The sequence below is a fragment of the Atractosteus spatula genome, chromosome 18, assembly GCF_055471065.1.
Source record: "Atractosteus spatula isolate fAtrSpa1 chromosome 18, fAtrSpa1.hap1, whole genome shotgun sequence".
Lineage (NCBI taxonomy): Eukaryota > Metazoa > Chordata > Actinopteri > Semionotiformes > Lepisosteidae > Atractosteus > Atractosteus spatula.
Window position 1 is genome coordinate 17,174,946 of NC_142723.1, and position 13,750 is coordinate 17,188,695.

The 13,750-nt window shown below is 38.1% G+C and overlaps 1 protein-coding gene across 1 annotated transcript in view; it reads right to left on the bottom strand.

Moving 5' to 3' along the window:
- dnaaf5 (dynein axonemal assembly factor 5) overlaps window positions 1-13,750 on the bottom strand; it is a 44,288-nt gene that overhangs the window by 23,733 nt on the left and 6,805 nt on the right. Inside the window, exons 5-8 of the mRNA XM_088936636.1 lie at window positions 13,349-13,581; window positions 12,691-12,903; window positions 7,597-7,740; window positions 4,082-4,250 (exon numbers count right to left, since the gene is read on the bottom strand). Of these exons, the coding sequence (XP_088792762.1) occupies window positions 4,082-4,250; window positions 7,597-7,740; window positions 12,691-12,903; window positions 13,349-13,581 (759 nt within the window). The remainder of the gene's footprint in view (window positions 1-4,081; window positions 4,251-7,596; window positions 7,741-12,690; window positions 12,904-13,348; window positions 13,582-13,750) is intronic.

Here is a 13,750-nt window from a genome sequence, read left to right on the forward strand (position 1 = left end):
CACACACTGCAACCCAGATCCTCACACTTGTACCTCCACATCAATTGGTCTGGTCAATACATAACAATCGGCAATTGTCCAATGAGTCTGCACCTCACTCGCCGACATGCATATGGGTGGTCTACACAAAACCCTAATTCACTGCTAAAGAGGGCTTGGTTCTTGTGCCGGCAGGGGCACCTGAGGTGACTTAGCCCAGTCACCAACATACCAATGGTACAAACACATTATTTCCTTAATTAGTGGGGCATATTGGTTCCTTTCTGCATTTTTTCTTTCTTGATTTACACCAGGCTTGACATTCAGAAGGTCTGATCATCTCATTGCCTGCGCCCAGTCAAGGATTTCGCGAGTATACCTTCTTTTTCTAAAAACATGCATAACTAGAGTGATATCTGATGCATTTCTTTTGACGCGCAGAATATAAAACATGGAGTGGCTGTGCTGCATCAGTGGTAACGGTTATGCTTTCACAAGCACAACTGCAAGTACAGTGTTTCAAAGAAAATTTCCAGTTTTAAATAATTTAGGTTCGTAAGATATGGTGCTTTGCTTCATTTTGTTCTTTGTGTTGTATTTTGATCTATATCTTGTATTCCATTTTATGCTGCTGCACATTTGTAAAAAACTTTCTATAGCATAGATCTTCTTATGGCTTGCCAGCATAGGCTCCCCTGTCACCCTGAATGGGGTGAAGCGTTTAGAATATGGAAGGATGGATGTATCTTCTTCTGTGATTTATGTGGACAACAAAAATAGCTCTGGTCATTCCCTGATGACAGCTGTTAATTCATTGCTGTAGAGCTTTGCCTGTTGGCAGGAGCTCAGTTCAGTATGACCCCCACCACAGCCGAGGAATTCTCTGCTCCATGTGTGGTTGGCTCATGCTTAGAACAAGTAAATGTATCAATGTCAAGTATTGTTAGCTTGACAGTTATGTGGTTACCTTCCCAATAAAACAGTCACATTATTACAGTTAGCTGGGTACCTACTGCAAGTGGTTTCTACTTTATCTAGCAAAACGTAAAATATTCATCTGTTGAACGGCTGCTATGTATGCTTTAATCCAACAATGTCGTGCAATAATTCTAATTTTCATGTTAGGTCCTGTCATCTAGTGAATGTTGCAAGTAATACATCCAAATATTGTGTTAGAATGACCCCCCCAAAAAACAGAAGAATTATTTAGATGCTGCTAAAATAACAGAGAGAAGTATGAGGAAAAATAGCTTATCATCAATATCGTGGCTGTTGAGCCTTCTTTAGGTGGTGAAAGAGGCTCAACAGCTACAAGACTGTGTTTCTTCTTTCCAGCATGAAATTAACCTGTTGCTGACCCAGTTGCTCACTCAAAACTCTAAAATGATCGTCTTGACGTACTGGTCAGTGGACCTTTTAATGCTTTTATACTTAACATGGCTGCGATTCAGACTAAAGCGCTCAGTTCAGCTGGAGAAAAGGGCTCGAACTCCAGACCTCGGTTCCTGCTATGCAGCCCAGGGCTCTCTAGCTGACAAAGTGACCCACATGAGGATGTAGCCACACAGCCTCTTCCTGCTGCATTATAAATCAGTAACTAAGAACCCTGGGGGGTTACTGACTACAGAAAACGTTCATCCAGTTCAAGGGCATTTCTAACCAACCTGATTAATTTGAGTTTTCCGAATTTGTTGGGCTAGACTTGCTTTTTTTCCCCCACTTTGTATTTACTTGTATGCTTCCTTGAAGCTATTACTACATGGTCAGTAATAAGCCCTTATCATTTGGCTATAATAGCACGTAGACAAAACTACCTTGCAGAAGAGGCCACTTGTCCGTAGTGTAAATATGGTAACCAGAATTTAGCAATCAAGAGAAGGCCAAATATGTGAACCTGAAAAATCTTGAATTGCTATTAAATTGTCAGCAATAATGTTCTGCCAGCAATAACCTGGCAGATGCAGATTGTAAAACAAATACTAATTTCTGTTAATTAAACAGTAATAAATTGTTTTCATATAAATATGTACAATTTCTCATTTTACATTTAGGATAAATAATTACCCAAATACATTTCAGCGCAATCAATATTGATATACGGTTTCAAGAAACATAAACATTTTAGAAAAGTGTAAAATTGGCGTACATGTAGATACAGATTTAAATATATATTTATAAATCAGTCATTTTCAAATGCTCCATTAAAAGAGAAAATGCCAGTTGACATCACATTTCTTGCCATTCTTTAAACCTTGTAAATTAAATATACAATAAAATGGGTATAAAACAGGTCAAAGAAAAATGTTCATGATAGCAAATCTATTAATTTTTAAGGACTAGGAGGGAAGATAGTGCTTAATGAGAGAATCTTACTTTAAACTTAAAAAGTTCTTGAGCGACAGTCAAACCCAACTCAATTCCTTTTTACAACTGACCTTTATAACACTATTTGAGCACTAGGAGGACAAGAATGGTAAATTACAGGATTATACCTAATTCAGGTTATTATGTTCCCAGTTCAGTTACAGATTAATGCAGTAGAATAAATTCAGCTTTTCAGTAGTAGAAATGCAAGAGTGGTCAATTTCACAGTCTGCTGAAAACAATTCAATGCTCAGTCTGTCCTGTTCCATCTTTCCTATACAGGTGAAAGTGATTTTTTCCCAAGAGTGAGAATATGAAAAAGTTTAGGTTGATGCAACAGGCTGCCATAAACAGTTTTAAAAACACATTAATTCTTAAAGATTGTGGAGCAAGTCCTGAATGTAATTTTTAATTGAAAAGTAAGTCTTTTTGAATGGCTAGCCTCCGTGTCCATAAAAACACGAGCTGTGCACACATGAATTTAATGTAATTTTTGTGGACAAAAAAAACATACTGCTGTACCATTATTTTCTAAAGCCTATCTTAGAAGACTGTATAGCTTCTGCAAATTAATACTTTCTCCTCTTAGGCTTTTACATCCTTTCTGGGATGTGGAGGCCAAGAGTGCATACAGTATTACAGTTGAGGTCTAACAAGTGCACAGTTTCAACATACTCCCAGATGACTTGTTGCTTTTGTTCTTTTGAATTTATCCAGGTCTTTTTTTGTTGTTTCTGTGCATCATTACCTAAATGTTATCAGTGGTGAATCTCATACATGAGATTTTAAAACTAACTGCATCCCAGCTGTAGTATATTATCTCCTGCCTTTTATCTGCATGGAGAAGTTTACGTTATTCAAATATGACTTGCCATCAGATCATTTTGTATTGTCTTAACTGTGTTGCTGCTGGCTATTCCTCCCATCTCTGTATAATCACCAAATGTAACTTATTTGCTTTTGGTACCTAATCAACCTAGAACCTCAAGGGAGGCTACTTACTACATAAACTAACAACGATTATTGACCTTTCATTACTGCTCTCTGTATCCTGTGCTGACACCAGTGATGCATTTTCACACAGCACTATTTTCTTCTCACCTAAAAAGTATACTGTATCAATCTGAATAAAGTGAAGCTAGTCCTATTACTTTCTAGTACTAGCACACAGAAAACCTGTAAAATTTAAAACATGCTTAAGATTGTGTGTTTAACCCTTATGGCTAGGTGTGAATATTGCAAGAGTGTTACTAGCAGAGTTCAATCTAGTAGTTCAGAATTGAAATGTATGTATTGGGCTCTGTGGGAGGATGGGCTTTTATTCTTAGTCCTTAGTGCTCAAAGAACTGAACACGTTTTGGGAATACGCCGAAGCTTTCAGTAAAATGTACAACCTGCACAATCCAGAACAAGTGACATAAAATAAATCCATGAGGAATCTGGATGATTAAACTCCAATATTATTTTTACAGTATGCAAATTAAAGGTAAAAAACAGCTTTTTCCTATTTCCTTAACATAATAAATTAATAAGCATTTTCACTCTCAGTTCAGTCATACATCCCCATGGATTACCAATGACTTTCAATCAGGCAAGGTCATCTATGAATAGTAATAGAATTTTAACACCTCGCACAGGAAGGGGCTTTCAATTAATATTTTACTTGACATACAACGTGCCAAGCTGTCAAGGTTAACATTTTTGGCAGTGCTGGTATAAGGGAGTTTATCATCCTCACCTGACTGGATGACAATGACTTCAAACTGCAGTCTCTCCAGAGAGTAACTTGTCCAGCTGTTTTGGCTGGCTGCTAACCACTCAATTAGCTCTCCGATATGCTGTCGGTAAAGCTCTGTCCGACTGCTCAGGCCCTGTTGTGTATACAGGAGCGTCATCATCTCTTGCACCTGTTGAGGAAAAGGCCCAGGGGCAGAACAAAAAGGTTGAAATAATTACGACAATATTATAACAGCAAGTGTAAAGAGTGTCATTTCATGAGACAAAAACATTCACAACGTAAAAAAAATTACTGGTGAGTTTCATGAGTTAAAACTTTCACAGTTTTGCTGTGCCTACTGCCCTGTGATTCATCTTCCTCCCTCGGTCATCCTTTGCAATAACGCTGACATATTTCTATCACCTGGCTCGAGGCTTGCAGTGATTTGGCAGCATCTGCACCCACCAGAAAGTAAGGACATTTCTCCTTACCATCTGTTTGCTTGAATTGGTAAATCACTGTGGTATTATCATAACTTTTCCCCATTTTCTCTCCTTCTGTACTGACAAGTCATTTTAGAAGACAACTATACGTAAATAGTATTAACAATAAGGGATAGAAGCAGACTAATTTTTAACCACTCTAATAAAGGACAATCGTTCTCATTTACAGAAACCGACACATTAGGCAAACAGGCCTGTATATTTATATTTAATAAGACCTGTATATTTCCAAGTCTAGGACTTTGTCACGTTATGGATTGTCTGTCCATTACTATTGAAGCGGGCTGTGACTGAAGCTCACTGAACCATAAATTCACTTCACAGTTTTCTAATCATTCTGCAGTATTAAATGATAAGGCTTTAAATAAGCATAATTAACTATGCAACACAGTCCCTCACAGTAAAGGGATAGTCTTTACTGGGGAAGAATTAGTCGTTTTTACATATATGCATACCAGGGCTGAATGCTTCAATGGGAAAAATACAGCTATTTGGTAGAGATACAGAACTTCCCTTTAAATTATTAAATTTTACATTCTCTACTTTACAAATAGAAAAAGTTAAATATTTTTTTAAATGTTTATGCCAACAGAACACAAAGGCTTGCTGCTCCCATAACCACAGGCTGGGATATCTAGACAGATGCGGAAAGCTTATATTGCTATTATCTATATTTATACCACATCATTATGTCTCACATTCTTTAAGGTCATCGTAGTACCGCTGTGTCGCCTGAAATAGCTTTTCATTTTAAATAACCAAGGAGGGAAAAACTTTAAAATAGCAGAATCTATAATCTCCTTTTAAGAAAATTTTCACTGCTGCCAAAAATACAAAAATGTAAGACGCTGAGTAACTGCATTAAGCTTACAAACATGATAAAAAAACTTGGTAAACATAAAAACTCTAAAAGGCCAAAATTCAAATGGCAGCATCTTTAGATAGGGTAAAAACGAGCACATTTCTGTACATTTTCAAATTTAGAAATATCAAATTAATTAAACCAGTCCCACACAGGCACACAGGAAGACCGCAATGTCATGGCTAAAATCCAAAAACAGGTAACAAAATCTGTCTTCTCTCAAGTCAACTCCTTCAATCGGTGCCAGGGATGAGACCGACGCATGCTTTGTTCTCAGAAGTGCTCCACCCCAGAGCCGGCTGTGTTTGTGTGTATGACTATTGGGACAGCTGGAAGCTTACTTAGAACTTAAGAAGGAGCCTGTATAAGTATTCACAACAGAAAGAAAGGGTATGTAAAATACAAACTGGTGGAGTATCATTGCACTTAATGCCTGCTAACTCAAAGAGACATCATAAGGTTACTTAAATTATGCAAGAACACTAATATCTGATGATGCCTTCAATGGTATACTGGACACGAACTGTGAAAAGACTTTGATAGCTTGCCTCTACAAGAATGTACAGAACAGATTCTTGTGGGAGCTGATGTGGTTCTATTCTTCATGATGCAGTGATGATATTCCACCTACTAACACATCACAGTATTCACATTTACAAATTATGTCCAAATGAAAACAAGCAGATTTCATCAAATTGTGAACATCAAATCTGAAGCACTAATAGTGTTTACCTTTCATCATTCATGCATTCAAATTTAACTCCAGTAATATCACAGGAGTGCACAATTGTTTTTGCCCGAGCTGTCGTGACACTTACTGCCTTACTATACACTGGATTACGTTCCGGTTAGTTGTGGCTCTTGTTGCTGTTTTCATAGTATAACTGTATATGATTAAAAAGTAGATGTAACCTTGATTTCCTGATTTGATTTCCCTTTGTTTTTCTTTCTGTTTTAGGTTGCGTCATTTCATAGACACTATATTATCAATAAATGCCTATTTCTTTATAAATGTACAGTATATGTGTGATATACAATAATCATATGCACACTTTTATCAAGCTATTTAGTATAGTAATTGATTGAAAAGTGATGTGACTGCATTTGTTGTAGTACACATTTACAGTCTACATTTCACTACTCTCCAAGCAGAAGGTATATTTCTAGAACAGTATAGTTTATTTAGTTAAATGAAGATTGCATGATTGTCATGTATAAAACCAATCCAATTGGGCAACTTGAATGGGTCATCCCAGGAAATGTCACAACAAAACATACTTTAATCTGTTCATTATTAATACATGCCAACATAGGCAATCAATAGGCAAAAGCAAACCATGAAGGATTCTTAGGCAGGAAGTAAAAAACTGAGAACTGAAGAAAAATAAATTCTGCTGTTAAAACAAGAACAAGGGTTTGCTGATTGCAGAAAATAAAAAGTTGTCAGCTACTAGCCTAGCTTAGCCAGACACTATTTGGTATATTTCTTGTAAGAGAGGGCAGAATATTGAGTTGAAAACATTTGTATCCAAGGAGACTAAACAACTTTTTTTTTTTAATTCTTCCACTCAATGCTGGCTTAATATGAAACCCATAGGATAAACAAAGAGCTGAAACTGTTGTCATTAAAACTGCACACTTTACTATTTTATTCTCAAACCATTTTATATTTGTATGGAAAGGAGACCATACAAATACAAGGTTACCAAGGACAACAGTGCTTGGACAAAAGCTTTGATCTGGAAATTATGACCACGAAATGAATATTTTGTACTTTCTTAGCACCATAAATTGTTCTGCCTGGGACAATGCTGATGCAGCTAAGCAAACATTTCACCTTTTTTATTGCTCCTTTCCCCTGTTTTTAAATGACTACACTGTACAATCTAGCACAGTGCAAGTGGAAAATAGTGTTTTCATTTTCCTTTAAACCAGAGGAACACTCGTGAAATTACTTTCCCGCTACCAGCACCAAAGTTAAAAAAAAAACTTTGCCAGGCCAAAAACCACTTGTAAGACAGAATGAAAACTATCAATTAGATGCCCACAGTAAAGATCTGTGTCTTGCTAAAGGATAAGGAATGCCTTTTTTAAGAGAGCTGGCTTACATGGCTCACAGCTCCAGATCACAAATCGCTTCAGCTGTTGGAAACCCCTGTGGGTAGAATTACCTTGTCATGAAGTGGTTGATCTGAGGACAGAGACTGAATGGTCACTAAAACTTTCAGCAGCTGGAGACTGATGTCTCCGCAGTCGTGTCCAGACTGCGCAAGCAATGCCTGCACGCAACTCAGCAACTGCTCCAAGTACTCCAGCTGCAGGCAGGGAAGAGACAGAAGGGTTAGAAAGGCAGGTATTCTTTTTCAACCGTATGTTGCTATGGTTTGTGCAGGAAAAAAAAACAGTTTCACAATATATTAAAAATAAAACTTTTCAGTGCTTGCTAAATCAGACAAACATGCACAGCTGAAAAAAAAATTGCATATAAATTGAAGTTAATCTTTTTATTTGCATGATTGCAATTTAATGACAACAGCTACTACAGTAGTAGTTGTCACTAAATTGGTTTCGTTTATTTACTGCACCATCTAGACTTTTAACCTTTGAATTACGTAGCAATATTTTTTATTTCTTATTTTCCTTTAGTTTTATAAAACCTTTGACCTAGGATTTCAGCATTTCCAACAATGCTGTATATGAAGAACACAACAATTAAAATCTTAGCTCTAGGACTAGAACCATATAAAGAATCCAGATTGAAGATTGAAGTGCACTTAGTAAAAAAAAAAACAGCACACAATAAATCTTTAGTTACAGTATATGTAACCAATGTCTACAGTAACCTCCAGGAGTGTCATTAATAGTATACAACATTCTGGCAATGTAATTTCTGAAAGAAAAAAGCCAGACTGAAAACATATAAATAAAAACAATTCCAGCTTCACCAGTCCTACAATGCCTTATTTCAAAAACACAACTCATAATACATAAAAATGTATGATCAGGTTCTCTCCCAAAATACAGGATGGATTTCTTCTAGAAGAAGAAACATCAACATTCTCTACTGAAAACAGTGTTGAAAGAAATCCTATTTTCTTCCAATAACACACAACTGCAAAATAACACACATATATACTGTATATGATTAAATTGTTACGGCAGCGTTGTTCAGAATCAGTGAATCACAGTCATCCATCCATTTCCCAACTGCTTCATCAAATTAGGGATCATGGGGGAGCCAGAGTCTATCCCAGCAAGCAATGGGGACGAGATGGGATATACCTTGGGTGGGACATCAGTCCATAGCAGGGTACACACAGACACAGACACACATTCACACCAGGGCCAATTTTCCCAGAAGCCAGTTAACCACCAGTATTTGGACTGTGGGAGGAAACCAGAGCAACCAGTGAAGACCCACACAAACTCAGGAAGAACATACAAACTCCACACGGATAGCACCCGAGTTCCAGAATTGAACCCAGGGCCAAAGTTCTGCGAGGCAGCAGTGCTAACTACTGTGCCAGTTTAGAATCACAGACATATTTCTTTTAAATTTATTTTACAAAAAAAGACTCACTGGCCAGTATCCGAGGAAAATCTTTCCCCCTGCCTCAACCGGCCATTTCTGTTCTGGAGGCTACACATCACTGGTAGCTTTATCTCTTATTCTGTCCTCCCGTGTTAAACTCTTGTTTTCCTATTTTTAAAAAAGTCCCCGTTATTAATTTAAAAAAATATTGAATCTTTACCAAAGCATTAAAAAAAGAGAAAGATCCTTTCAAGGTATAAAGATTTTCCTCCTTCCTTCAAACTTAAGCTGAACTTGTTTAAACAAAAGCCTTGATCTGTTTTATCATCGGATCATTTTCCTGTTTTCCACCGGCCTGTCATTAGAGAGAGAAATTTCAAAGGAAGGTGTCTGATTTCGCTCAAGCTAAGCCACCAGGTGTAAGATTTGGCTCAGGAAACCTGGGAAATGACTTCCCACAGAACTGGGAGGCTCGGGTAAGCGAAGGGAAAGGCCCTTCTGCGCAAGCGATCCTGATTCTCGCTCAGCACACTAGGAGGAGCAACATCTCACTTTACTGTGCACAGGACAGAGCACATAAGAAATCAAAAACAACAGATCAGGTCGAGACAATTTTTCCACAGCACAAACCTCGTATGTGGAACGGTTTACATGAACATAAGAGCTTGCTGTTTCACGGTCTATCTAGACAAATGCATCTTAAAGCCTCTCAATTGACACACTGCGGGGGTGGCAGGCAGGGAAAGCATTAGAGAGTTTGTACCGTGACAGAGCATTCGAGAGGAACTCCTGTCTGGATCTGGGGTTTTCCCTGGCCATTCTTTTGCTGTGGTCTCTTGTGACTAAAGCAGTGTCAAACAATTAGTCACTACAGAAAGCCTTCAGAAATTTTTCAAAGTCTTTGCAGACATAAATGCATAACATTCACAAATATGTATTAAGAAACCCTGATTAAGGCCCTTCCATCTAAGTGTTTATGCAGGTGTGAACTAAGTTCTGGAGACAAAATGATCTGAACAACAGAAGCCCCAGATAACAGATATATTAATTAACAACATGTAAAGAGAAGCTGATATTACAGAGACTCCCACATACATTTGCTGCCCCGAACTTGACATCAATGTATCCACTATACATCTACCCACTACACTAAATTCCATCATTGACAGTTGTCATCCGTTACTTATCAGCGACAGACATTACGTCAAGAGCACACGAGAGTAACACTTCAGTTCAACACTGAGAAGGAAGCCGAAGAAAGTATTATTCTGCTGAGACAAGAATTCATCCCCTGAAAAAATATTTGCTTTGAGTGTAATGCTGTATTTACATCTGAGGTGTTGTTGAGGCATCCCTATATTCTAGAAACATAAAATACTAGTACTTCTGTGGTAACGCGTACCTAGCAGTTAGAAAAACTAAACCACTGTGATTTATGGCTGACAGTGCGGCTTGCAGTGAATCTGTTGGTGACATTAGATGGGTAATTCCACTTACAAAGAAAAGAATACAACGATTAGACAAAGGGAAAAGATGACAAATCTGCTGCCCTTGAAGTTACCTTCATACAACTGTCAGCATTTATGACATTTTACAAAGATCAGTTGTAGGGAAAAATGTACTTATTGGTTAAATATGTTTACTGTGCAAACCTACTGTATCAGTTTCCACTTCCTCTAGGAGGTCTGGAATGCACAGCAGATCTGATGTGGTTTCTTAGTTTCTTTGAAGATTTACTTTACACTGTGTTCAAAGAAACATTTTTCTTCCAAATCATACCTCATTTGTACAGGTTTGCAAACTCTCAAATGTTTAATAGCTCAAAGTTATTTGCCTACAGGACAATATTCAAAAATGCAATTTTGCAGACTGTGGTGACAGTCAGATTAACAATATTAAAGTACCTGATAGCACACATCAGTTATTTAGAGAAGAGAAGAAAGAGCTCTTTGAAGTCAAGTTGAAGCCACTTGCGCCAAATGGAGCTTTATATATTGTTTTGGTATTCTTAGATCTGTTGATTCAGCCTTCTGCACTCTATTTCTGTAGCTTCCAATATGTACTGTTTATCTCCTCCTGTTGCTTACTTACAAAGCACTAGGCCAAAGGTTTTGCATCACCCTAGAATTATTTTTTTAGAACAGAACCTACTTAATATAATATTATACTTTTTATAACAATGATACTAATATGTATTAATGTCAATATACTAATGACATTAATTGGAATGTGACAGGACTTCACCAAAGATGACTGAAGCAAAGTTTCTTTTGTCAGCAGTTTTGGAACCAATGGAAGATGAAGAGCTTGAAGACCTCTGATGAAATTCCAAATTCAAAACTGACAGAGTTATTAGTGATAAATGGAAACAGTGTTAAGACACCAAAGAACCACACAGCTAGGCCATTATGAAAATTCAAAACGTGTTACTGTGTATTTAAAATTCATTCTCACAATTGAAAATACATCTGCACTGCTGCTAAGTTTCAACTCAAAGACTGCCCTACTAATTCAAGAAAATGCAACTCCTGCAGAGCTAGGTCGACTGAAAGTTGTTGCTTGGAGAATCTCATCTAGAAGCAATGATAGAAGGCCATGACAGTGCAGATTCAAACCGGTAGTTTGGAGGGCCCCTGAATGTCCCAACCAGTAATGGCGCTCGCTCAGAGCCAGGGTCGTGTCACCAGCTGACAGTGACTGTGTATGCCCAAGGAGCAGCACACACATTTGTCGGAGTACCGCTGAGGGAAAGGTCGAGATTTGCAGGACAGAGCTCTCTCAACTCTCCGGCAAACGACTACTCCTGTTACTTGCTGTAGATGCCTGCAGTTTTACAGTTCGGTGCTATTTCTCTATTTGGAGCTCTGGAGCTCACAAGGTGCCAAACAAACAGCACTACATATACCTGTAGGAGTATCTAAGAAGCATGTTCATGTGCCTGATTCCTTCCCAAGAATTTCACATTATAGAATTAAAAAAAATTGGAAACATGGGTGGGAGACCTCACTGACTAATCAAGCTGCAACCCAAGATCATAAATACTTGAGGTCACTGTTATAGGTGTTTTGTATAAACCCAGTGTAAGTCTGTAATTGTGGCTATACTGAAATATATTTTTTTATTCAGTATAAATAAAGGCACATTTTCCTCTTGAGTGTGAGTTTAATAATTTCTCTCTGCTGCTGCCAGCCATTAAGGGCTGTGTTTTGCTAAGCTGTGTTTTGATCACACAGGTGTGGGAATGCCTCTGTAATTGGGCTTTGAAATGTCCTGCTCCCCATGGCACTAGGTCTGGCTCCATCTGGATCTAATGTGTGACCTGCACCAATTATGGTTGCTGAAGTTAGAAATTAAATTTCCTTTCTGGATTCCTGCTTTGTTTTTTCTTATCACACACAATCGTCTTTCTTTGATATGTTTGGCACCACTGTAGGAATAAGGTAGTAGTGGTAAAAAAGCTGAACACAACCAAGTCTCTGGAATGAAGCTTAGGTGTTTTCGTGACTAGTTTAAGAGAAATTAACCATTTTTATTTTAGTGGTTTTTTGTCTTGAAGAATATATAAGTGGGGAGGACAATTCATAAAGGATTACCTAGGAAACACCTTGATCTCAGGATTCAGTTTGCAACACATGCATGTTTAGCGTGTAAGTCCCCGTCATGTCGTATTCTGAGTCAACAACCTGCTGCCCATGAGAGCAAAGAGTGAGACATTAATTCTTTTTGGCTTTACCTTTTCAGAATCTTGGCTGATGTCAGGGTGACACAAGGCGTCAACAATCTTGTGAAGGTGTGGCTTCAGTGCTGGTCCTGAACATCCTCTAATCACTGCACTCAGGACCATGAGGTGAGCTGGGGAGGGTGATTTCTTCAGATGACTCAGTATCAGCTTCAGGAAGACCTCAGGATCGACAAATGTCCCAATTAAGTTTGCCGCCTCCAAACACTGCAAAGACGAATCAACTGTAGTCAGGCATGGAGTGCTTAGAAAATTGTCAGTGCTAGAGAAGGATGGAGAAAATTGATTATTTTTCCAATTAAATAATACATTTTTGTCTGTTAGTGCTTTACTTCCTTATAGTCAGATTTTAATTCAGCGAGTCTAGGTTGAAATATATAGGAACGATTGAAAGAATCTTACATCTGTCTGCAAATAATCAGAATTTGTCCTTAATTAAAGAGGTATAGAATAATAACAGGCATGCTAAGACACAAATAGGAATAAATTGCTGTATTGCTTCAAAATTTTCACATTATCCAGTGAGTCTGCTCTTGGCAGGGCCATTTATGAAACAAGACAATTTCTGACATCCGAGGGATATTTCAACTGATACAGTATATTCCTTCAGAAGTAACACTGATCCTGTAGAAGACTTGCAGCTTTGACTTACGTTCTTCACAACTTCCTTCTCCTCATCAGCACAGGCCCTGTACAGAGTGCTGAGAATGAGCTCCATGTGCTGTGTGATGTGGTCCTCAGCATGCAGAAGCAGGACGGTCAGGAGCTGGGCAGACTTGACCCTGGTCCCCACCACCCAGTCTGTCAGGTCCCTGCTGAGGGCCGGCAGGATTTTCGACAAATTCCTAAAAATCAGCTCTCGACAGCCCAGACCTGGCCGTTCCACTGGTCAGCGAAAACAACAACAAAAAAAAAACGTTTCCCTTGTCGGTTTTTTCTTTCTCATATAAAAGAAAGACACAAAAGGCCTTTTTAGAGACGACTAAACATTTTAATTATCTACTCACTCCTCAGCTAGTACACTCATGCAACAAAATCCCTCTGAACATTCAGT